This window comes from Mchenga conophoros, linkage group LG19 (genome assembly GCF_057382185.1).
Source record: "Mchenga conophoros isolate Kocher_MC1m ecotype Shallow Benthic linkage group LG19, M_conophoros_male_GT1.1, whole genome shotgun sequence".
NCBI lineage: Eukaryota > Metazoa > Chordata > Actinopteri > Cichliformes > Cichlidae > Mchenga > Mchenga conophoros.
In genome coordinates this window covers 4087776-4113601 of record NC_140544.1, presented here as the reverse complement: position 1 = coordinate 4113601, position 25826 = coordinate 4087776, and the positions used below count along the sequence as shown (strand labels likewise).

Here is a 25826-nt window from a genome sequence, read left to right as displayed (position 1 = left end):
TACCAGATGGAGCCTCACACCCCCGCCCACTGGGGAGCTGTCGGAGCCGCCAAGGCATGCTGCAGGCTCCAAGACCACGAGCAACCAGCCAGCCTCCACTCATGGTGATGCCTGGGAGCAGCACACCCTCATTGTTGGCAGCCAAGGGGGACAACGTCAACTGTCTCCAGGACCAAGTGCAGCAGCTGCCGCCATCAGGGGCTCCTGTCCGGGGGAGCATGAAGCTGCCACGCTATAATGGGGAGGCACCTCCAGAGACCTACCTTATCCAGGTACAGCTGGCTGCTCAGCTAAACGGTTGGTCAACAGAGGAGACAGCTGTCCAAGTTGCCCTCGCCTTGGAAGGCAGGGCCCTGCAGATCCTCACAGATCTTCAGCCAGAAGAGCGTTTAAGTGGGCCTGCTGTTGCCAGAGCAATGCAGAGCAGGTTTGGCCTCCGTACACATGCAGATGATGCCCGAGATAAACTTGCTAGCCGCCCACGGAGACAAGAGGAGAGTCTGGGTGCCTATGCTGCTGACCTACGTCTTTATGCACGTAGAGGGTACCCTGCTTTTGATGCTGCAGCACAAGAAGAGCTTGCTCTCCAGGCTTTTGTCCGGGGTCTCCAGCCAAAACGATTACAAGAGCACATCCGTCTGCATGCACCAGAAACCCTGGTGGCAGCTCTAACTGAGGCCGAAAGAGTGGAGCATGTGCTCAGCCCAGGTGCACACAGCCCTGGCATAAGTCACCAAGTGCGCCAAACGGACTACGAAAGGAGCGACCAGGAGGAGGAGGCCCGCCAAACCACCAACACACCACCCTGGCGATCTCGGCGAGGGAATAGGCGAGCAGGAGGCCAATCCAGGGGTAACTGCCATCGGTGTGGAGAACCAGGCCACATCCCACGCTACTGTCCAGCACCAAGCCCACAAAGCTTGGCACCCCAGCTGCCGTTAAACTAAGGCGGGGTGGCACAACGGAGGAACTGCCCCCTGCCACCACTCTGTCCTCCGAATCACACTTGCGGGTTGGCCGGCTCGGCCAGACACGGGGACTGTATCTGGGACTGACCTTGCTGGCACCACCTGTAGAGCCCTGATAGACACTGGATCCACGCTCTCCTTAGTACAGGCTGGAGTCCTCCTTGGTTCTGATGGCCCAATACCGCAGGGTTGGCAGCCTACTCAGCTCCACATCACCACAGTCACGGGGGAGCGTGCCAAAGTTAAGGGGGAAAGATCCCTCCCGGTGACTGTTGCTAACTGCACCGTGGACCACCAGTTCTGGCTAGCCAGCATCCAGGACCAATGCATCATTGGCCTGGACCTGTTAGCCAAATGGGAGGCCACAGTGGACGTGTCCCGAGCAATCCTTTACCTGGGCACGGAGGCTGTGAAGCTCCACACCACAAAGGAAGTCCCGCTGCCTGCCTCTACTTTTTCAGCCAGCGTCAGGAAGCCTGAGGACCTGTAGCCGCTGGCGGGGGAAGGGGGCTCCCCTTCACCAGCAGTACCGCAACTGTCTGCAGAGACCAAGCAAGCTGTCGAGGATCTATACCAGAGGAGCTGCGAGGGTCTCCAGGCTGATCAGCGACGGCAGCTGCGAGAGATACTCGACTTGTTTGCCGACATCTTTGCAGCCAAGGATGAGGACTGCATGCAAACCAGCCTGGTACAACACGACATTGACACTGGAGATGCACGGCCCATCCGCCTCCGCCCTCGTCGCCTTCCCCTTGCCAAGCGTGCCGCAGCAGAGCAAAAGATCAGGGAAATGGCAGAGGCGGGCATCATCGAACCCTCAAACAGCCCCTGGGCAGCCCCGGCTGTACTGGTTCGGAAAAAGGATGGTACCTGGCGGTTTTGTGTCGACTATCGTCTACTCAACAGCATCACACGCAAGGACTCCTACCCATTGCCCCGGATTGACGATGCCCTCGACGACATTGCTGGGTCCTGCTGGTTCAGTTACCTCGATTTGCGCAGTGGCTACTGGGAGGTGGAGCTGACGCCAGAGGCCCGCCCAAAGACTGCTTTCTCCATTGGCCAGGGACTGTGGCAGTTTAAGGTGATGCCCTTCGGCCTCTGCAATGCCCCAGCCACATTCGAGCACCTAATGGAGAGGGTTCTGGCTGACATCCCCCGCGACCGCTGTGTGGTCTACCTGGATGACCTCCTCGTCCACGCGACAGACTTCGAGAAAGCCTTGGCTAACCTGACTGCTGTTTTCCACGCTATCCGCCAGGCTGGCCTTCGCCTCCACCCCAAAAAGTGCCATCTCTTCCGAAAGGAGACGACCTTCTTGGGTCACGTTGTGAGCGGAGCAGGGGTTTCCACTGACCCTGCGAAGGTGGCCGCTGTGAAAGATTGGCCCATTCCAGGCAACACTGCTGAGTTGCGGAGTTTCCTTGGCCTGGCATCATACTACCGGCGTTTCGTCAAGGACTTTGCTACCATTGCAAGCCCCCTGCACTGGCTCACACAGAAGGGCCGGGAGTTCCATTGGAGTGAGGACAGTGCCGTTGCATTTGATCGGCTCTGATCTGCACTGGTTGAGGCACCGGTGCTAGCCTACCCAGACCTGCAGCTCCCTTTTGTCGTGGACACCGATGCCAGCAACACAGGGGTGGGGGCTGTGCTGTCGCAGGAAGGCCCTGAGGGGGAGCGGGTCATCTCCTACTACAGCCATTCCCTCAGCAGACCGGAGAGGAACTATTGTGTCACCCGTCGAGAGCTGCTGGCCATCATCCTGGGTCTGCGCCATTTCAGACCCTACCTCTACGGGAAGAAGTTCCTCCTGCGCACAGACCATGCGTCCCTCACTTGGCTGCTCAGCTTTAAAGAACCGGAGGGACAGCTAGCCCGGTGGTTGGAGACATTGCAAGATTACCACTTTGAGGTCCGTCACCGGGCGGGACATCTCCACACCAATGCAGATGCCCTCTCCCGACGCCCTTGTGAGGAAAAACAGTGCAGGTACTGCCAACGCTTGGAGGACCGGGAGGGCATGACTTCAGTGATCGCGTCACCACAGGGCGGCCCTGAGAATGACTCTGTTCCAGGTGGGCATTGTAGCAGTCTTCAGGTCCAGTCCGCCGCAGGGGATACTGAGGGTCTGGAGGCCATGGATCCCCAACAGCTGCAACACGACCAGAACCAAGACCCTGCCCTTTCCCAGGTTCAGTGTTGGATTGGAGCTGGTCAGAGACCATCATGGCCAGAGGTATCTGCACTGGACCTCGAGACCAAGGCTCTCTACTCCCAATGGGTCAACCTCAAAAACCGAAACGGCCTCCTCTATCGCCGCTGGCAGGCTCCCGGGGGTCACCGTGAGGTCCTCCAGCTCGTGGTACCTCAGCAGTTGCAGTCCAGGGTGCTCCAGTTGGTTCATGGTGCAGCAGGGGCAGGACACTTTGGAGTTACCAAGACTCTGCGGCAACTTCGGTCTCGGTTCTACTGGCCCGGGTGTCGCCAGGACGTAGAGCTCCATGTCCATCGGTGTGATGCCTGCACGGCTCAGAAAGGGCCTTCCCAACGCTCTCATGCCCCCTTGCAGCAGTATCAGGTGGGGGCTCCCATGGAACGGGTTGGTGTGGACATCCTGGGACCCTTCCCCACCACTGACCAGGGGAACCGCTACGTCCTGGTTGCCATGGACTACTTCACTAAGTGGCCTGAGGCCTATGCAGTCCCTGACCAGAGTGCTGTTACCACTGCTGAGCGTCTGGTCAACGAGATGTTCTGCCGGTTCGGGGTACCAGAGGAACTGCACAGCGACCAGGGCCGGAATTTTGAGGCTGCGGTGTTCAAGGAGGTCTGTCAGCGGCTGGGTATCAGGAAGACCCGGACGACGCCACTGCACCCTCAAAGCGATGGGTTGGTGGAACGCTTCAACCGCACCCTGGCCACGCAGCTTGCTATCCTGACCTCCCATCAGCAGCGTGACTGGGATCAACACCTTCCCCTGGTCCTAATGGCCTACCGTTCTGCAGTCCAGTAATCTACTAAGTGCACTCCAGCGGCCTTGATGTTCGGTCATGAGCTTCGTACCCCAGTGGACTTGGTGTTTGGATCCCCCCCCGGGCAGGATGTGTGCGGGGACCCCGGGTTGGACTACCTCCACAACCTCCTCGCCCGGCTCCGAGAGGTGCATCAGTTGACCAGGCAGGCTCTCCGAGATGCAGGCTCCCGGCAGAAGCGAGCTTATGATACCCGCTGCAAGGGGGAAGGACTTTCGCCCGGTCAGCATGTGTGGGTCTACAGCCCGGAGAGGAAGAAAGGGCTTTCTCCCAAACTGATGAGCCAGTGGGTTGGACCCTGCACTGTTCTTGAGAGGCTGTCCGACGTGGTCTACAGGGTGCGGCTGGTCAAACGGAACAGGGTGGTCGTACTCCATCGTGATCGCCTGGCACCCTATCAGCCCTTGAGTCCATCCAGGGAGGCGTCAGGGTCCCAGCTTCAACCGCAGGCCCCCAACCTGGCCTCGGAGGCAGCTGGGGGACCCACGGAACGTCCTCAACGAAGCCGTCGCCTTCCCCAACACCTCAGAGACTTTGCTATGGACATGCCGGTTGCTGGGGACAGCTAACCACTCAGGTGGGGGCTGTGTGGCGTGTTGGGGGAACAGCTAGTTCTCTCCCATCATGCCTTGGGACATATGCTGCTATTTAGATGTTCTTGTTTTATTGTTTATGGTTACACTACTTTTAACTGTTATCTTGAATGTTGTGTTTGTACTGCGGTTCAAAGTCACTTACAGTTATTGTTTTATAGAATGAATGCAACCATAAGTGAGTTCTGTTATGCTGTTAATGACCCTCGAAGCACAGTGTAGCATCAGCAAGTGTTGTAATAAAGAGCTCCCCCTACCAGCTTGGGGTTGAATAACAAGCTCAATCTCTCTCTGTGAGCTTCTTCGTAAAGATACCTCTGCATGCCACAATATTTAGAACCACAAGTTACATTTATCTTAATTCCAACCCTCCTCCTTTATCTGGGCTTGGGACCGGCAAAAGTGACCCGAAATAGGCACGCTTTTTAAGTAGTTTTAAACCACACAAGACTAAGGGTAAAAGTTTTTTACCATCATTTTGTTAACAAACTACATTAGCAATCTAAATGGACCAAAAACAGACAGTAGAAATAAACAGTGTCAATGTGAAAAAAAGATGGGGATTAGTCTGGTCCTAATTCAGCCTGATTGCTTTGTTTTTTAGTTTTTTTTCAGACATCCCTCCACACACACAGGCTGTGCTGGCTCGGTCACTCTGGCACAGCTGGCTGCAGGTGGAGCTCACAGGCACGTCACTGCAACCCCCCCCCCCCCCCGCTTCTGCTCCGCGGCTGCTGAGTGACTCCTCATCTGGGGCTCTCCTCAGCTCTTTCTGGGAGAGTGGCGCGGCTGCCCCTCTGTTGGTCTTCCTTGGTCTCTTGTGCTCTGGGAGACTCTGGTTGTCTAGAGTCTTGATCTCCTCCATACCTGCTTCATGCCCTGGAGGACGGGGCTGTGGCTCCCCACACCCTCTAGCAGATCATCTGTCTTAAACACCAAAAAGACCAAGGAGATCATTGTAGATTTCCGGAGGAAGGGTCATAACAACCATCTGCCTCTCTTCATCGGCAGTGAGGCGGTGGAGAGGGTGAGCAGTTTTAAATTCTTGGGGGTAACTGTGACCGAGGACCTGTCCTGGGGCAACCATATCACCTCAGTTGCACGGAAGGCCCAACAGCGCCTCTACTACCTGAGGAGACTGCGGAGCGCACACATTCCCAGATCTCTGATGTTGAACTTCTACAACTGTGCCATCAGCAGCGTTCTGACGTATGGATTTCTAGTGTGGTTCCCCAGCTGCACCAAGGCCGATCAGCAAGCACTCCAGCGGGTGGTGAAAGAAGCTGGCAGAATTATTGGAATAAGTCTGCCAGAGATTAGTAATATCTTCCCCACTCGCTGTCTGAGACGGGTGCACAGTATTCTGCGGGACCAACATCACCCTGCGCGCCACCTTTTCCACCTGCTGCCCTCAGGGAGAAGGTACAGGTCTATACAGGCCAGAACATCCAGACTGGCTGTGAGGCTCCTGAACTCTCTGCCCCCCTCTCACGGACAATAACCATATCCAACTTCTTAATAGCACTGAACTTACTTGTCAGGTTCTCATGTTTACTTGTCATGTTCTCATGTTGTTGCTAAGGATTGTCTTATTGCACTGGAGTCACACTGGGTTAAATATTTACACTTGGGTTTTAAGGGGTATTTATTATTTTCTTCATTATTTTATTTACGGGTTGTACGGAAGCCCCAAATGCAATTTCATTGTTCTCTGACAATGACAATAAATAAATAAATACTAAATACTAAATACATTACATGAAGGAACCTTTTAAATACAAGCGCGCTCATGCTCAGAGGTGTACACACGGGTGCTCACACACACAAACTACACCCTTTTTGGCTCCTACCTCAAAGCACACTGTGCGCTGTCGATCTTACGTGCTGCACAATAATGTTTAATATTTAGTATTTACTGTTATATTCACATAGGTCATTGCGATGATGTTGTTTATTATATTGCTCTCTTTTTTTTTGCTTGTTTTCTCTTTTTTCTTTCAGACAGGTGATCCAGGTGATTGATATATGTATTTTTTTGTCTGTTTGTTTTGTTGGTTTTTGTTTTTTGCCCTTTATCTTTCCCCCAGTCAAGTCTGTCCCATGTGTAGCAAGTGAAAATAAAATAAAATAAACAATAAAAGCAAAGGTGAATCAAATAGACCAATACTGCAAGGCTGGGATGGTCCATTTGGTAAAGTAAATCCGTTGGGCATCTTTCTTTGCCTTTAATTCTGATGGCAAAAGAACCAAACGGGATAGGTGAAAAAGAAAAAAAGTTTGTGTTTAGGAGTTTTGTCTTTGGGCTTTGGGATGAACCGGTTTTTGTCTGAGTGTGTGGCTGGGTCTGAAGTACACTGGGATGTCGTGCTTAGAGAAGACTCTCCTGAGTTTTTCTGATAAACCAACTACATAGGGGATGACAATGTTGTTAAATCTACCAGTTAACGCTTGCTTGTTAGTTAGCTTAATGCTTATTCTTATCTTTGGCTTATTCTTAATTACTTTTAATCATTTTTAATTATTTTTTTGACTGTTTTATCCTTACACTTAGTTTTCTTTTATGCTTTTATATGCAATTCTTTTGCTTTTGTGTTTTAATGCCATTCAACCTGCTAGCATGTTTTGGTACCTTGCCATAGACCTCATCCTTCCCTGTTACTTCATCCTACTCTCTTAAGCACTTTGGTACACCACTGGTTTTTAAATGTGCTATATAAATAAAGTTTGTTGTTTTGTTGTTGTTGTGTTTGTCTTTCGGATCCTTCCTAGTTGGGAGGATAGGGCTTAAAATCTGGGACTCTCCACCAGTTGCTCTTAGAACTGAAGAAGCTTCTCCAAACACTTTTCTTTCCAAGCTCCTTAGACCACACCAGACTACCTTCTACCATTGCTCCGTTGTCCAGTTCTGATGCTCACATGCACATTGGTGGTGGTTTTGGTGGGAGATGCAGGTCAGCATGGGCACCCTGGGAGGTCTGCAGTTATGCAGCCCCATTTGCAAACTGGAATGCACTGTGTATTCCCACACATATCAATTGAGCTATCAGTAATTTTTAAACCAGCATCAACTTTTTTGGCAATTTGAGCAACATTAGCTTGTCACAGTTACTCCCTGTGTGCATCAGTGAGACTTGGCCAGTGATGACCCTGTCACTGGCTCACCACTCTTTCTTCCTTGGACCATTTTAATAGATACTGACCACTGCAGACCAGGAAACTCCCACAAGAACTGCAGTTTTGGAGATGCTCTAACCCATCTAGTCACATCCCAATTTGGCCCATTTTTCCTGCTTCTAACACATCAACGTTGGGACCTACATGTTCACTTGTTCGCTGATATAGCCCACTCACTAACAGTTGCTATCATGAAGAAATGTCAGTGTTATTCACTTCACCTGTCAGTGCTCATGTTATACCTGATCAGTGAATTGCACTGGAGCAGCCCTTGAATTTATATAAGAGTTCATAATTGAACCACTTATTTTACTTGTAAATAAAACCACTAATTGCTCAGCTGTACCGGTGATGTGAATGGTTAAATAAACCATAAAGCCATAAATAAAGTCAAACACCACAGTCTGTTTTTTTAAACCGAAGTTGTATTCAACACATTTGTAAATATCATGTTTACAGAACATTCGGATTGTGTACAAGACTTAACTCTTCCACCAAAGAATGCAGTAATACCAGCAGAGAGCCCAAGTGGGGGGGGGGGTTGTCCCACTCCCGCTGCAATGAAGATGACAGATCAGTTTTAAAGGTGGTGTAAGTTGGCGGTGAGCGTTATTGTTTCAGGACAGCGACTCGAGCGCAATAATGTCTCAGAAGGGCTGTTTGAACGGAACATCAATTATTCATCCTCTCATATGTACAGTCTCTTTGACAGCTGCTTCACACGCTCCCGTCAAATCTGCTGTATCAGTGGAATCTGTCTCCTCATCGTCCTTCTCCGTCAGCAGAGGACGGCGCTTGCACCAGACACAGACATCCGTTTTTCGATTCAGGGACCGAACTCACGGGGACCGGAGTAAATGGAGCGTTTTGTCAAAATAATTTACGGAAGACTATTTGTGAATCACACTTAAAGTGAAAGGTTTTTCTATTTCTCAGCCAACAAAGTTCACTAATACACAGAAGCATTCCGAGAAGGGTATGAAAAACAAATCTGCAATTGTGGATATTTAACACATTTTACTATAAAAAATACGTCATTTATCAAATCTCAGTAGAATTGTGTTGGAAAGTAAAACCTTTCACATATGATGATGGAAGGTAGTGCAATATAAGAGATCATATGGTAAACTTCAATGAACAATTCATTCCCATTAAATGCAAACTTGACCTTAAAGGGGACCTTTTTGCTTTTCCTTCTTTTCTATCACACGAACATATTTTATGTTATTCACTATGTCAAGGAAGGAAATCATTTTCATGAACTAAGCAGGATACGGTAAGTAGGCATTATTTTGAACTGTGAATCGTACGACGTTGCTCATTTAAGAGTTCAAGAATAAAAATACGGAGTGAGAATGAGCAGAATGGGTCCCCTTTAAGAGCATTTTGTCCGAGGCCAGCAGCTTAGCTGAACCTACAAAACCATTTACTAGAAGGTGATTTGCAGCACACGCTAGTTCCCAATTGGAAGCTTGGTTGAAGCTACAAGGAATTTGGAAAAGTAACCGATTAAACTATTCGTTTTACTTTTCTGGATTAGATGACACAGCTATTTTCCACAAACGTTTTATATCATCGCGGCAAAGTGCTCTTCCCAAAATTGGCACTCCAGCGATGCACTGTATGATATATTAAGTGGAAACATTTACATCTAAGTTCTAGGGTAATAAAACTATTAGTGATTTAATAAATTTGTTGAATTTAAAATAAATAATTGACTTAATGCTAATGGAGTTTTTTTAAATAAAAGAAATCCTTAATGACTCAGTATTTCAATCTAGCAAGCTCTTTTTTTCCTTTTGGTTGTTCACAATAAAATATACAAAGTTTTTTCAAAAGTTTCTCCTAATAAGATCTCAAATTTGAAACATGTATTTTCATCTTTTTCAAGTTCAGCCCTCATTGGTCGGTGGATATCGAGGCATCATCTACTGGTAAACAATTTTTCTTCTTCTTCTGTAGTTTAAGCAACAGTTCTGTGCTCCTCCTTCTTAAGCACACATTTAAGTGTGAAACTTCCGTCACAGTGGTTTAAAAACATCATGTCTCTCTGTAAACCCCGAAAGCTGTCGGCAAACTCTCCTCCTCCTCTCATCTGAAGGCGAGGCTTTAAAAGAAAATTTACCAAAAAAAAAAAAAGTACAGTGTACAGTTTTTTCTCTCCACTCAGACGAAATCAGCTGCGTATTGCAGAAACATCATGAAAAGCAGGGAATGTCCAGAACAGCTGCAGGTCGCCCAAAGTGCCTCGGGTTATAGCAGCAGCAGGAGCAGCAGCAGAAATGCAGGCAGGTCAGAAACGCCCGTCCTTAGATCAGGACAGGGTGAAAACTTTTTTTTGTTTGTTTGTTTTTCAACTTTTCTTTCAGCTTTTCCAGAAGCTTCGACGACCAGAAGGAACCCTGCCGCCCTCTCCTGCGGTTTGGAGGTTGAACACTAGGTGGTGACACCTCCTCGTGATCAGCTGGAGCTGCTGGAGCTACCGCCCTGCTGCGCCTTTGATGCTGAAACAGAAAAAACAAAGACATTCAGAAATGAAATTCTGTCTCAAGATATAATTTGAAAGCATTTGCTGTGGAAATAAACTGCGCTTTGTCCGGGGTTCGTTTGTACCTGTGAGGTCTCTGAAGCGTCTCTTGGCCTCGGCTCGCTCCTCAGAGTCGAAATACCAAACTGTGATGGCGTACCTGAAACACAAACGGCAAGAACAGTGTCTTCAGTGGTTGCCATTGCTGTCTGTAACGACCAGTGTGTGTTAATAAGGGTTACGTTTTTGCTAATTAATTTGCCATGTTTTAAGGAAAATTACAACACATCTAACAAATGCCAACAAAGGCAGATGGTCCAAGTCATCATGTCTGTAGTAGTTACAGGAGAAGCTGCCTCATGAATTGGGGTACTGATGGGTTGGTTGGCGGGTTACCTGGTGGTATAGGAAGGCTGCACTTCATGTGGGTTCCTGCGGTCTGACCAAAAGAAGAGCAGCCTATCAAAAAGTGGCTTGATGTCTGCCACGTACGACTTCCCTTCTGGAAAGATCCTGAGGATGCCGCCATGCTCCTGATAAACAACAGCAGGAAAGACAATTTAGTGAAAGTTCTTTTTCTCTCATTTCTATTCACTCCTGTCCCCAGACAGAAACCAATAATGTGCAAATATTCACATCTTAATTCTAATCAGTCGCGATCACTTCCTCTGATTTTATCAAGTCAAAGGAAGCAAAAAAACATTTCATACTGATATCATCAGAGATCAAAGTCAGAAACTTCACTATTCACTCAGCTCACAATCAGACTTGAAATCATAAAAAAGATTCGAGATGGTGATCAAACACGAAAAACTGAAAAGAGGGTTCGATAAATGAATAAATGAACAAAGTGTAATAAGCACCTTGGCATTCCAGTTCTTGTTGAGGTAGTAGATGCAGGTGATGCAGCGTCCATCACAGTTGGGATTGTCCACGTGCTTGACATAACCCGCCCCATTTCCTGGGTAACACGCCACCATAGCCTAAACAGACACGCACAAGCAGAAATAATTAGAGCACTCCTGTGTCACTACTACCACAAAACCCTGCTGCTTTAAATGCACTTCACCACGAGCTCGGACATCATAGAAAGTGCTAACATTAACTGCTATTTTTTTCCTCATGTGTCTCATATTTGACTACATTACACAGATAAATAAAGTTTTTGCTTCACAGATTTATTTACGAAACATAATGGAAAACAGCACATATAAACAGAATTGATTAGTTATTACTTGGTTACTTTTTATTTTTGTTACCACTGATATTGTAATTATTCATAATTGTGGTTCTCATCAGTAGAATTTAACTGAGGCTTTGTAAACTTGTGAGCTGTCACAACTGCTGCTCACGTTTTTCCAAAGTTTTACAAATCAAACCATCAACACATGAATCAAGAGAGAAAAGAAAAGAAGTGAAGTTCTGAAACTGGAGTATAATGGAAGGAACTGATGAATAGTAAAAATACTAAAATATCAGGAATAAAATTGTAGTGTTAACAGAGATAACAGGAAATAAAAATGTACTAGACTGTTCTTTTAGTTTAGCACAATCTGATGTAATAAGATGATCATTTCCTATGGCTTGTTTTGGAAATATAATAACATAATATAAAAACAAGTAATGCTGAACGAGTACAGTGGCTGATATAATCTTCGAAATAAAAGCTGGCGCGTTGAAAATCAGTTATGCTGACACAATTACACATACTTCCTCTATGTGTGTGCGCACCAATGTAGGTGTGTGTGTGGTGGTTATTTACTAATATTTCTCGTGTCCAGATGTGCTTGTTGTGGTTGCATGCCTACACACCGAGTCGCACGTACACGTGTATGTGTACATATGTGTGTGTGTGTGCGTACGTGCTGCCAGTCAGTATTGGGAGGAAATTGGAACAGCCGCACTTGTGGTTACAGTATTGATAAGAGGCCATAATAGTTTTGCAAAGACCGACAGATTTCCCAACACAACCAGGAATCCTGACGTCACTGAGATTTTGGCCCCATCATCTATTTGTTCCACTATTTTTTGAAAATGAGCCATTTCTTTTTACATGTTTAAAATGAAAGAAATACTAAAACTAGAATACCAGTTCTTACAAACCAGTGCTTTGACTACAGAGTCCTCATAATTAATTGCTTCCTCGAAGCAATAAATAAAAATACAATAAATATTCACAGAAAACGAGTTCATTTCAGTTAAAATGGAAACCTTTTCCAAACAGGACATGGGAGGTGGGAGCTAGGGGGGGGGGGGGGGGGGGGGGGTTCCCTGCATCCCCTCCCTGCAGCGCTGCGACCTCATAACCCCAGCAGGAAGTGTCTGATAAGCTCAGAGTAAGAGACGAGACTGTGAGACGTGAGACTGTGTCTCAGAGTCCACAGAAAACAAAGCACAAACTGTGATCCTTGCCGATGAAACAAAACCCAGTGGTCACAAACAGCTGATTCTGTGCTACTCAGGTTAGATCTGCTCAGACTGCCCACTGCAGCTAAACACCTACATCTAGCATTTCACAGACTGATATTATTATTTACTTGGGCTTGCAGTAAAACACACCTGCCCCTTTAATTTTTTCCAAAACAGAAAAAAATATTAAAAGACAATTTATTAAAGTTTTGTGCAAGTTTCCATGTTTCATCATTTGGCACTGAAAAATCAATCATTTTTTCCAGAATGTGGACCCTACTTTACAAATGAAAGAAAAAAAGAAAAGGAAAATGACGTTAGAGAAGATTGATGCTTGTTAAAAACACATGTTCCTTAAACGCGCCAAAACAAACATCAGCAGCACTGATTTATGTCAAAGCGTGTTATCGTTACCATCTCTCTGACGTCAACGTCGTCACCTCACCCCGATGATTACACACAGACTGCACGCAAGCCCCTCGACCAATGCCTGTAGCTCAATGTACGCACGTCCAAGACATGAGCGTGATTTGCATTTATTCGCGGAACCTCGATAGCAGAAAATTATAGAGGCAAAGTCACGGTAGCAGTCACGCTGTCAACGTGCTTGCCCCTTTTCTCTGATGGGATTTCATTGTGAACCCCCCTTATTGTCAAACACATGCGTGCAAAGGCCTTCTACACCTTTGCACGCTCCATAGAATCTCATGGAAGCGAACATCCTGTTCACTTCCTTTCCTTTACGATTATCAACACACATGCCAGTTTATACAGGAAGGTCACAGTGCAGATTAACCCCAGATCCAATAGACCATTCCCTCGATACATCAACGACAACAGCAGCACACCTTTAGTAACCTTACCGACATCAACATGTACCACCTGATGTCTGTGTTTATACACCCGTCGCATGCAACCATGTAGACGCCACATCCCTTCCCTTTTGGGCGCTCTCGCTGTGAAACGCCCCTCTCTATTGCTTTTCATGAGAAGGGGATCGGGATGGTGGGTGGGTGCAGAAGTCAAGCCCCCGTCAGTGTGTGCGAGGGACTCCAAACGTGCACGTAGTTTCAGGCCTCCCTGGCTGCCAGTGACGACAAACCCCTAGCGCTGATAACGAGCGGCTGACCTGCTCCACAGGCTCGCTCTGAGGGGAAGTGGAGAAATCACGCAAGTTTGTTTACACGCCACCACTAGGGCACGTACACACACACATACAGGCTTCATCATCATTACTGTCATCGTACAAGTGAGTTCCTGTAGAATGAGAAAAAAAAAAAAAGCGCAGTGACACAGGAGGGGGGCTGAGCGGAGATGAAATGATACACTGTGAGAGGAAAAGGGCTGAAAACAAAACGCCTTAGAACTGTTTTTTAATTCAACTTTATCTTATCTCTCTAGCAGAGGGAGATGCAGAGAGGGGGGAGGAGAGGGGCACGGGGAGATGTTGTGCAGGTGTGGTGATGTCTGTGCGGTTGTTTGGCAGGTTTCCAGCCAGCTGATGGTTTAATGACAAAGCTACGTGTGGCGCGTGAGGCTACAGCGCGTCTGCAGCGCCACCGACATCCAGCAGCAGTGATTCTGCAACTTTTAGCAAACCCAGTCCAAGAGGTTTTAAGACCTTTTTAATGCCTCACAGATACTGGAGCTAGACTGTTTGGCTTCAACCACCTAACAGACTGGTGTCAAGCAATGCTTGGAGTTGGGTTTGTCTACTACTTTGGGTGCAATCTTTGATTTTTAATTATGTCCAGCTGCTTGTATCATAATCAGAATTGTATTTCAAACTATTATTAAAGGTGTTTTGTGTCCTCCACACAAAAGACAAATCCTGCTGTTTATTCTCCTGCATCATCTCCACGTGTGTGTGTGTGTGTGTGTGTGTGTGTGTGTGTGTGTGTGTGTGTGTGTGTGTGTGTGTGTTGTAACCAGGCTGACCCGTTTTCACAAGAAGTTCTATCTGATAACACGTACACACACAAACATGTGATAAGAGCTTACTGTACACTGCAGCACGTGAATGTGTGTGTGTGTGTGTGTGTGTGTGTGTGTGTGTGTGTGTGTGTGTGTAATGAGGATACTGTATGTGAGTGAGTGAGCTTTAGTGTGTGCTGAGGAGGAGTGAAGGAAGAATTGAATGTGTACGTGAGAATGTCCACTGCTACACGCGCATACCTTCACGCCCACTCACACGAATGGGCGTGTATCTGTTCTGCTGTGTCTGACTTTCCGAGGAACAATGTCTTTATAGGGACATTTTTGAAAAATTTAAGACAGTTTGGTCGCTCCTTGCTTTGGGATTTAAAACTTTAACAAGAACTTTTTGAGAGTTAGGCTTAGTTTTAAAGTTAAGGTCGGGGTCATTCGAGCCCAAGTGATGCTGATCTCAGAGAAAAGGACACAGACACAGTCTGGCATCCATCAAACACTGACTTGATGTTGTTATTTCAATAAATTAGCTGACTAGTTGTTGCAGGCTTTTGATATCATTTATCTAACATATTTTTCCATCTGTGTAAAATAGAATATCTGTAAGTGACTGACTAGATCTCCCCCTTTCTGTTGAGTTTCAGTTTTTCTGCTCTCCTATAACCAAAATGTAAAGTCTCAAATCTCTTAGATATATTCAATTAGATTTTTAGAAATGTCAAACAACAACAACAACAAAACAAAATGTGAATTTTTGCAAATCAGATCCAAATGACATTGAGGTATTTTAATAAAATGCAGTCTCAGTCTTGGAGTTCCTCTAAGTGCCACTTGGGGCTGGTACTAAAAAGGAGTCAATGCCCATAGACTCCCATGTTGAGCATTAAAAGCATATCCTAGTACAAAAATTGATTTTGGCCTCAATGGCTGGTTTCCACTTTCATAAAACTCTGAGTAGGGGGAATATGTTTATGACACATCCACCTGGATTTTTATATTAGGAAGATGCCCACACTGATTGGGACACCATACAGGTGGTCATGGGGTTTGCTAGGCTTGCTGTGACTATAGACGTGAAATTATGTTACGAGATGACAAACCCTTCAAATTTTTCTTAAAATGCAGCTCATAAATGTCTTTTTTGCGGGATGAATCAAGGAGATCCCAAGATTCATTGTGGATTGGTGGTTTGGACAGTCCAAGCAAAGTGGTCAAAGAATTCTCTTTTAGATGTAAGCACATTTCACTCGCCGATCGAGCAGTACCGATGTTAAAATTACTGAATTTCAAATTAAGTTACATTTGTGACGCGAGTCGTTACTTATTGTGGCTCAGGTCCAGCAGTCTAAAAGCCTTTAAAACAAAAAGTAGCTTAAATTTTTAATTTAATCTTACACAGACTGTGGCAGTGTTATAGGTAATGAATACTATCGTCTTAATTTGTCTTAGGACTGCAAATGTCTAGAGTGAGGGGAGACTGAGAAACCCACTGATGCAAAACTTCTTTGGTGCTTCAGAGGAGAGGTGATGGGATAGAGGTTTTCCACTGCTGATGACCCTCTGGGACAAATTCATCAATGTGCGAGAAAAGGGAAGAGAAACTGGAGTCTGGAGCACCAGCTTAATGCATGAGCTGTTTTCTACCAGTCCCTCAACTATAGAAAAATTTAAACCGATTCCTAAATATTTGCTACCTATATTTAAAGCAAGTATCAGCAACAAAATGTCCTTGAAGATAAGTGAAAGAAATCTCCGTCCCGGGTTTCTCCGTGGATCGGGTTTCCTCCGAGGCGTGGGCACCTATAAGCAGAGTTTTGTCTTTACCCTATGAGATTCAAAATTATTCAAAGTAACACTCAGGTATGCCGTTCAGCAGGTTAGTTACAGCGCCGGGAGTAGCTTGGGAGAACAAGGAAACACAGACTGCTTCAGGTTGCTTTCCCAAAATCAACTCAAAGGTTTATTCATCAGACAACAGTTTATATAGAGGAAAAAGGTTCGTGTGTCAGCAGAATCAGAATCAGAATCAGAAAGGGGTTTATTGCCAAATGTTGAGCAGGTTTACAACATTAGGAAATTGCTGCGGTGCTTCAGTGCAAACATAGTGTCATAAATAGCACTTAAATAGACATGAAAAAATAAAAGTAGGGATAAGAATTAAAAGTGCTACGTAGAAAGATATGTCCATGAGCTATACATGAGATATATACATGAGAATAAGAATTAAGAGTGCTACGTTGAAAGATATATACATGAGTGCAGGTGGTGATCAGTGCCAATCATGGAATGATGCAGTGAACACAGCGTAGGGTCATGTGTTAGTGGTGGGAACAGTCATACGGTTATTGTTCATGTGTCCAACAGCAGAGGGGAAGAAACTGTTCTTATGGCGAGAGGTTCTGGTGCGAATGGACCGGAGCCTCCTGCCCGAGGGGAGCAGGTCAAACAGACTGTGTCCAGGGTGAGAAGGGTCAGCTGAGATCCGAGCTGCACGCCGCAATGTCCTGGAGGTGTACAGGTCCTGCAAAGATGGGAGTCTGCAGCCAATCACCTTCTCAGCAGAGCGCACAACACGCTGCAGTCTCTGTTTGTCCCTGATAGTGGCTCCAGCGTACCACACGGTGATGGAGGGGGTGAGGATGGACTCGATGATTGCAGTGTAGAACTGCATCATCGTCCGTGTTGGCAGGTTGAATTTCTTCAGCTCCCTCAGGAAGTACATCCTCTGCTGGGCTTTCTTAATGACGGAGGTGATGGTGGGCTCCCACTTCAGGTCCTGGGTGATGGTGGTACCCAGGAAGCGGAATGAGTCCACAGAGGTGATGGGGGTGTCAGTCAGGATGATGGGGGGGAGTGGGGCTGTGTGCTTCCTGAAGTCCACAATAATCTCCACTGTCTTCTGGGCATTCAGCACCAGGTTGTTGTGGCTGCACCAGGACACCAGACGTTCAACCTCCCTCCTGTAGGCAGACTCATCCCCGTCCGAGATGAGTCCAATAACGGTGGTGTCATCTGCAAACTTGATTAGCTTGACAGACTGGTGGGTGGAGGTGCAGCAGTTGGTGTACAGGGAGAAGAGCAGAGGAGAAAGAACACAGCCCTGAGGGGAGCCGGTGCTGATGGTCCGGGAGTCCGAGACATTCTTTCCCAGCCTCACATGCTGCTTCCTGTCCGTCAGGAAGTCAGTGATCCACCGGCAGATGGGGTCAGGCACATTCATCTGGGAAAGCTTGTCTCAGAGATGGTCTGGAAGGATGGTGTTGAAGGCAGAGCTGAAGTCCACAAACAGGATCCTGGCGCAGATTCTCAGTTCAGACCGGTACAGACCAAATAAGGAAACGTCTTCCTGCCCGCTGAGCAAAGAAGTATCCTTTATATAGTTTATCAGTTCAGCTACAATTTATGATTATCCCAGCAAAATACACTCCTAGACATAGAATACAGAGTTCTTTCATTAGTGAATTCTGAAACAAACCACCTGGCCTTTAACAAGCTCTTTTCTAGGAGATAAAGAAGGGAGGATGGGAATAAGGAAGTGATCTCTGTGGTATTTTCGACCTTGGTACCAGCCTGTGATTCTTACACATTAATTCTTGGGTCACAGAGAAAGAGAAAAACAACTAGTAAATGGGCCTTATTGAGTAACAGTTTTCCTGTATAATATCACTATAAAACAATATCCTGTAAATGCTACCATGGTATCAAAATATCACAACTGTTCCTAAGTAAATGTATTTTGATCAGTTAAATTCCACCTCCGGCCATTTTTATGGAAATGTATGAAAAATATACATCCTATAATAAAATAATCCATTTAATGTAGGCCCTTGGATATTTTATTATACTGTGCCAAAGTGAAATGACATTAGTCACACAAACTACACTAACTGTTTACTGACTAATTGTAACACTACTGTTAGCTAAAGGACACAGCTTAATAACGTTGTTTTTACATGTGCCAAGTACATCACAAAATCTAAAAGTTCTCCAGTAAAAGTAAAACAAATTAGATAAAATAAAGATTTTCTCTAGCTGCTGTGCACACGAAACAGTGCGTTGTATCTACACCATCTCACTTAAGGGTGCCTTAGTTTCAGCCTTCAGTCTTCACAACTTGCATTATTATTCCTACAATACTGCTGTTCATTATCTGTCTGAGAGTTGTAGAGTTAAAGTTTTTAACACATTAATAGAACTTTAGATCTACTTTGAACTGCATTGTACTGCATGTCAATTCAGCAGTTTATATACTGCTAGTAAATACAATATTGTTATTATTATGTGGAGGCTCATTCTGGGTCAATGCCCACAGGTTTCTGTTCAGGTTAATAGGTAGAGACGATACATGTAAAAGCTGAGAATGGTACTCCTACGACGGAACCGTAATCTTCACGCCATTAATCATCACAGCAGCGGAGAACACCCAGAGGACCTGACCTGATGTCGTAAATTCCCTGCTCTTCCTGCACCTTGTTCTGGTTTCTGAAACACTGGCTCAGGGCCCAGAATTGGTCAGTTACTGAAATACTGCCAAAAGGCCAACAAGTTACTGAGAAAAAGAAGAACGTCCAAGCACAACAGAAAGAAAGAAAAGGATAGAGGAAATAAAGCAGAGCTCCAGTCAGTGCCTAGTGATTAAGTTATGTAGAGTCCACTTGAGCTCACATCTGCCTTTTTCACAACTAACAATTCGCTGTAATAAATACCAATATTAAAACCACTGTCACAGCATGCCATGTTTTTGTGCAAGAGCTTTGGTGTGTTTACTTCTACGCATGATGCACCTTTCCACTGAGCAGCTAGAGGAGGAGAGCATGTGAGGAGTGTGTGATGAGCCAAGCTGTTAAATGAAAGAAGGAAGGCCTGAGATAAACAGCATCTCCTGATCTCAGCATCACTTATAACCAGCTGGAGTCCAAACCAGCGCACAGCTTCAGCACAATGCCACTACTGACAGTGGGGAGTGACATCTCCGTTTTTATTTTAACCTGTGAGTTCCAGACACACGAAGTTTATTTTTAACTGCTGACTGGAGTTTGTTGATGGTGAAAACTACACGAAGCAAGTTATAAAGTCTTTACGGTCTACATCACAAATAAATTATATAAAAAACAGTTAAAGAATTTGTTACTTAACTAAAATGAGTTTACTAAAGTCGGCTTTAAACAGTGTACCCTTTTAAAAAGTACATATCTTATGATGCTTATTTCGGGGTTTTACTCACTTTAACTCTGAATAAACTACTCATGATGTGCTTTATTTGGGCTTTTTGGTTTTCAAACATTCGACGACAAACTACACATGTAAGCAGGTCTGATCGTGTTTAAAGATCGGTTCGTATTTTGCTTTCCTCAGTTTTGTCAGCTCTGGTCCTCTGCGTCTCCTGTTTGGTCGCTCCCGATCAAATACTGGCACATTTTGGCCCTTTATTAGCTTGTTTTTCTGAATCGTCACGATGGCTGTAAACCAGGATCGTGCCACCAGGCGGTTTCGCTTACCTGGGATCTTTCCCGAATCGCTTTGTTTCCCAGCCTCCCGGAGCAAAAGGAGATCAGCTTATCGATCAGGTTGAGCAAGAAGTTGATGGCCTCGCAGCCGCGTTCCGATCCGCTCACCCAGGCGATCTTGTCTCCACGGATGCTCCTCCGGTGGACTGCCGGGACGGATCCGGCCAGCCGGCCGTCCTGCAGAACTCCAGAGCGGTGCATGTCTTTCACCTGATCCAACACCGCGCCCCCGGCCAGCTCGCCGAGGAGTCCGTCCACGTAGTAGAAGCCGTATTCCTGCAGGGCCGGGACGACCTGCTCAAGAGCCAAACGCTCCAATTCCGTGTCCGATAAGTGTTCAATGAAAGGCATTTTAACTGTTGAGGTAATCTTGGAAGTTTAAAAAAACGTACAAAAAGAAACGAGTCGCAGGTTCAAAGTTTTGGCTGTAAAATGATTGAATCGACAAACAGAGAGAGGGAAGCCCGTTTCGCCGTCAGCTCTGTTTCTGTGACGGTCTGAATTCAGCCCTGCTGAATTCCAACAGTCAAGCACCGAGCTGACAGAGTTCACGGAATACCTCTGAAGTCCTGCGTTTCTCCGCTCGCGTTTATCATTCTGCCCACGACACAGGCGATCAAGCGACTGTACAAGTACACCACATCCGGTAACGGATTTCACAATAAGTGTCGCACTGCCTGACAAACCTTTTGCCTCTTGGTGTGTTTAATTTTTAACGGTGGTCGAGGGGATTGCTAGTTATTACAAGGGTGTCTGGAACATCAGTTCCAGAAAAAATAAAATAATATATCTGAAAGAATAAACCTTCAGCGTGGGACTAAAATATTTCAGTATGAGACTAAACAGGCTGCTATAGAGCATTTCTCATTAATTGCTGAAAACTAATCAATAATATGATCAAAAGACATTTTAACAAATCATTTTTGTACAAGTGATTTGTCACGTAAAATGCTAAATATTCTAAGCTCAGCAATAGTTCAAACTAATCTGTCGCATTATATATACACTAAGCATTCTGATGAAATTCAACTGTATTGAAATTCGTCATGATGCTTAACTGTAAAACACAAAGCTAACTTTTAAATCAAATGCACTAATTCTGATATTGATTCGACATTTAGCCTTCAATAAGACGAATTCCTCTGAATTGACAATTGATTCTTGAGAGTTACGATAGTTTTATAGCTTTATTTTACAGGAATGCCGGCCTACTTCCGGTGGCATTCCTCTAGCTTTACAGTAGAGATCGGGGAGTGAATGTGCGAGGAGTGAGAGACGTGCTGGATGTGATGTCCACTGTGTGGGGGAGAGGTGAGGCTTCGTGACTTCCCCACTGCGTTTCTCTTTTATGGCCTCCTCTTACATCACGTGACGATTCGCGTGCCAAATCATTTTCACTTGAATTCCCACACAAAACAAGCGGTACACAAAAAAACAATGTGCCACAACAAGAAACCACGGCAGCACAAACTCCACACAGATCATTCACCTCGTTGTCAGCAACACAAAATATCACGCAGTAAAGTTGCCACAATGCGAGTTAGTTAAAGTTAAAGGAGCAGCAGTGGCTCGGTAACGTGCCCACGCGCTGGGCGTGCCCGTCGCCATTAAGTACTACGTGAGCTGCATGTAGCCCTCGCGCTCACTGCCTCCTCCCCTCCCTAACGGAAGTAAACAGTGAACGTGTACTTGACCACGTGCAGGGAAAATACAAAGCAGCTGCAACGGAAACTATCATGCAGCATACAGGATAATAATATTAAAATAAATAAATAAATATATAAATAATAATAACAATAAAACTAAACCCGTAAACAATTGAAGTGTATTACCGGGTATGTCTTAAAATCGTTCATCTTTAATTAATTATTTGCAGCAATTTTAAATTCTAGTATTCAATTAAATTTTATTTATACAGCGCCAAATCACAACAACAGTCGCCTCAAGACTATGATTATGGTGCTATAATTACAGTGGAGTGTTGAATGCTGCACACTTTGATTACAGAGACTCAAAAAATAAAGATTGACTCTATGTCAGATATTGGATTATTTGAACACATACTGGGAGACGTTAAGCTGGAAAAAAAAACCCCCAAAAAAACAAATCAGGATTCCACAGACCTGCTGAGATATGTGAGCCCAACAGCTCTTTGCTTTTCACAAGACAACGGAAAGGTTTGAAATGGCTGGTTTAATCTACAGCATTATAAAATGTTGTATTGTTCACTGTGTAAAAACTTCCTATGATTACCACAAGCTGTAAAAACGCAGTGTAGTAAAAAGAACAATGTTACACTCTGAAATAATTTGGAAGTATAATTCAAGAAAAGTGTACTCAAGCACTGTAACCTCCTAAATGTTCTTAATTACTGTCAGGAAAAACATTTGAAATCTCTCACAGTAGTCCATCCCAGACTGTACACATAAACTCCAAAGTAATCAAGAGTTTATTGAGAAATAGGTCCCCTGACAATATTGGCAGTTATGTACAAATCACTGATAAAAATAAAGATTCAAAGATCCTGAGGAAACACTAAAACAGAATTCCTATGGAATAAAATCACCTTCAGATATAAAGTAAGTGAGGTGCATGGGGATGTAGACGGAGTATGACAGCTACTAACCTTGTGCCTTCCTCTGATCTTGTGCTTCCCCAACTTCCCATCGGCGTAGGTGACCAGTTTGTCCATCTTCGACAGCAGGTAGCCGATGTTCTCGCAGCCTGGCTCGTTTCCTTCCACCCAAACGATCTGGTCTCCACGAATACTCCTAGTGTTGTCCAGGCCTCTGCTGGCCAGCTTGCCGTCCTGCATCTTCCCGGAGTGGTGCAGCTCTTGGACCTCTTGCAGAACCCGGTCTCCAATTTTGCTCCCGAGGAAGTTGTCAATGATGCACATGCCATAGGAGTTCATGCTGGGGATGATGTAGTGGAGCACCAGTCTGTGACTGCTGCGGTACCTCCGGTCTTTGGATCTGGGATGGGCGCTCCAGGGAAGAGCATAGGGTACGATCCCGGCCCTATTTTTCCCAGCCCCAGCCCTGGCTATATCTCTGACTGTTTTCCCGAGTTCACTCACAGCTTCAATTCCAGCTTCAACCCCAGTCCCATTTTCTTGGATCTGACCTTTCATGTCTGCAACTGTAACACTGTTGCTGCTGGTCCCAAATGTAACGCCATCTCCAGTATCGAACCCTGTATCAAATCCAGCTTTGACACCAGTCCCAACTTGGGGCTCTACCTTGGCCCCCACAAAAGTGTCTCCAGGTCCAGTGTCAGCACTGCTAAACCTCCAGGGGAGCAGCTGATCTGCATGTCTGTGGTCATTATCATCATCATTGACAAGTTTGTGGGAGTCAGTTTTAATTTCTTCCTTATTCACAACCTTGGATAGAGGACTCATGTCTGCATGCGTTCCCATCCGACTTGTTTAGCTGCTCTACACTCTGCTGACTGTTTTATAGGAAAGCACAAAGCCCCCAGGAAAGAACAGGAAGACAGAAAATGAGCAAGCTGGTTTCCAAAATAAGAGTGAGAGTAAAGGCCACCTTAATAGCTACACAAACAGCCATTACAAAAATATATCAAAAAGTTGAAAAAAAAAAAGTATCACAAGAATATATGCTGGAAAGGACTTTCCTTCACTATCCAAAAACCATCCAAAATCATTTGTCGACAATGCTTTTATTTTGAAAGTTTTGGTCAGAAGTTTTTGTTGCATTGTACTTTAATGGGTTAGGATAGTTTTTGAAAGTCTAATAATAATAATAATAATAATAATAATAATAATAATAATAATAATAATAATAATAATAATAATAATGTTTTAGGTTGTTCCACCGTCTACCGTGACCTTTTTGGCAGGATAGCCTGTCTATCGAAGTTGTACTTTTAAACTTATTCAGTAAAATATAGGCGGACTGTTCCTCCAAAACATACACAGAATGTCTTAAAACAGCTATCTGACGCGCATTTCTGCCAGCACCGCGCTGTTTGGCCGACTCCAGACCGTTTGTATCTGCCAAACTGAGAGTAAAGTCGTATTTTTTACGTTGTCATTAAAAAAATAAAAACAACATTTTCTCGGAAACAGCTGTCGGGGTAGTGTACCTGCTGGTTTTTCCCCCAGTCAAAAAGCCGTGTGAATCCCGTTACTGCTCCCAAAAAAGTCGCAGTGGAATAATCTGCTGTCACCTCGGAACGTACGTGACTTGCGGCAGATTCTAGTACAGAGGCTGCCTCGGATGACCGAAGCACGCACTGAGAGTCGAGCGAAGCGTGCACGTTAGCTGAGACATCCCGAGAGTGCAGGAAGGGGCTGAAACATCACTGCTGCTATATAAAGACGCAGAGCTAAACTTTAAAGAAGTGACCATCAGATTAATAATATCGGTTTGCTAATAAAAGCAACACGTATGCCGATTTTCTGGTGACTGTATCTTACAGCCGTCGAACTGTACAATACCCCTATTTAAACGTGCATTGGTTAAGTTAGTTATCTTTTTAAGCACATTTAAGTAGAGAGAACCAAGAGATTTTGAGTAATTATCAAAAAGGAAGAAGAAACCTCTAGGTTCATTTATTTAATGATAAATAAATGATTAATGATAATTTAATCCTCTTTCTCAGAGGAAGGCGTATAGATACGTAAACACGGCATAATACTATTTAGCTCTAGAAGGATCTAAACTTTAGAGATCGCTATAAGTAGACATTAAGGTCAGGGGAGAAGATAAGGTGTGGTCAGGGGTGGCCAAGGTCACCACAGCAACTCTATTCAACCCACATATAAAATGTAAAAGTTTACCTTCATGAAATGAATGTTTTTGTTTGTTTGTTTAAAATTACAGACATTGATTTTTTTTAACAAAAGGATGTTAGAAAATTATGTTGTCAGTAAAGGTTCTAGAAGAAGAATGTAAGTCAAAATGAGGTTTCATATGCTACACTCATCTTTATGGTGGAATAACCATGGAAATTTGAGCCAAAATGCACTTTTTGAATAATCCAGGGCATCAGCGTTTGTTTCTGCTCCTCTTCAACATGATCATTGAATTGGTGCCATTTTGCTATTGAAACTATGTAATGATACTGATGCTCAGAGTATGTTTTAGAAGAAAATTATGTTGAACGACAAGATTCCGGCCTTGGGTTGTGACATGTGGAGATGGTGTAAAAATGATTTTTCTGCAGTTTTTAACAGAGCTTAAGATCTGTTTTTCAACCATGAAAATATAAGACACGAGTGACCCGTAAGAATCTGCATGGCAGGCATAACAACAGCTCTTCAAATTCCCTAAATAAGTGAAGGTGCTGTAGTGCTTCCCATATTATGTCCTTTAGGCTACACTGGATGATTCTTTATGAAAGGAAAGGAGGTAATGCTCTCCTAATAAACCGTCAGACAATAAAATTTCATGCCATAAATTGCTGATTTGGTCTAAACCAAACTTTCAGATACAGGCTGTATTAAACCCTTCACTGGACTCTGAACGTCACACTTTTGTGATCCAATCTACATTTTGTCAAGTTATTGCTTTATATGAATATTTATAGTAAATTAAATTAAACATAAATAAATAAAATCTATAAATTAACATTTTAATAGTAACATGATTTCTTTGCAAGTGGTTATATGACCCTCATGAGAAAACATGGTGAGAATTTGTGGAGGGAATCATCTA

The 25826-nt window shown here is 44.9% G+C and overlaps 1 protein-coding gene across 1 annotated transcript; it reads right to left on the bottom strand.

Moving 5' to 3' along the window:
• Nucleotides 1-8177: 8177 nt before the first annotated feature.
• egln3 (egl-9 family hypoxia-inducible factor 3) lies at nucleotides 8178-24369 on the bottom strand. Its single transcript, XM_085257105.1, has 6 exons — nucleotides 24253-24369; nucleotides 22769-23595; nucleotides 11161-11280; nucleotides 10694-10830; nucleotides 10384-10457; nucleotides 8178-10274 (listed from the first exon to the last, which is right to left on the bottom strand). The coding sequence occupies exons 2-6, from the start codon at nucleotides 23561-23563 to the stop codon at nucleotides 10231-10233; spliced, it is 1170 nt and encodes a 389-aa protein (XP_085113231.1). The 5' UTR covers nucleotides 23564-23595; nucleotides 24253-24369; the 3' UTR covers nucleotides 8178-10230.
• Between the last annotated feature and the right edge of the window lie 1457 nt (nucleotides 24370-25826).

Coding starts and splice junctions, on each gene's coding strand:
- egln3 (XM_085257105.1), bottom strand. CDS start 23,563: ATGGGAACGCATGCAGACATGAGTCCTCTATCCAAGGTTGTGAATAAG. Junction 11,281..22,768: donor AGATCAGAGGAAGGCACAAG/GTTAGTAGCTGT, acceptor GTGTCTGTTTAG/GCTATGGTGGCGTGTTACCC. Junction 10,831..11,160: donor ACAAGAACTGGAATGCCAAG/GTGCTTATTACA, acceptor GTTGTTTATCAG/GAGCATGGCGGCATCCTCAG.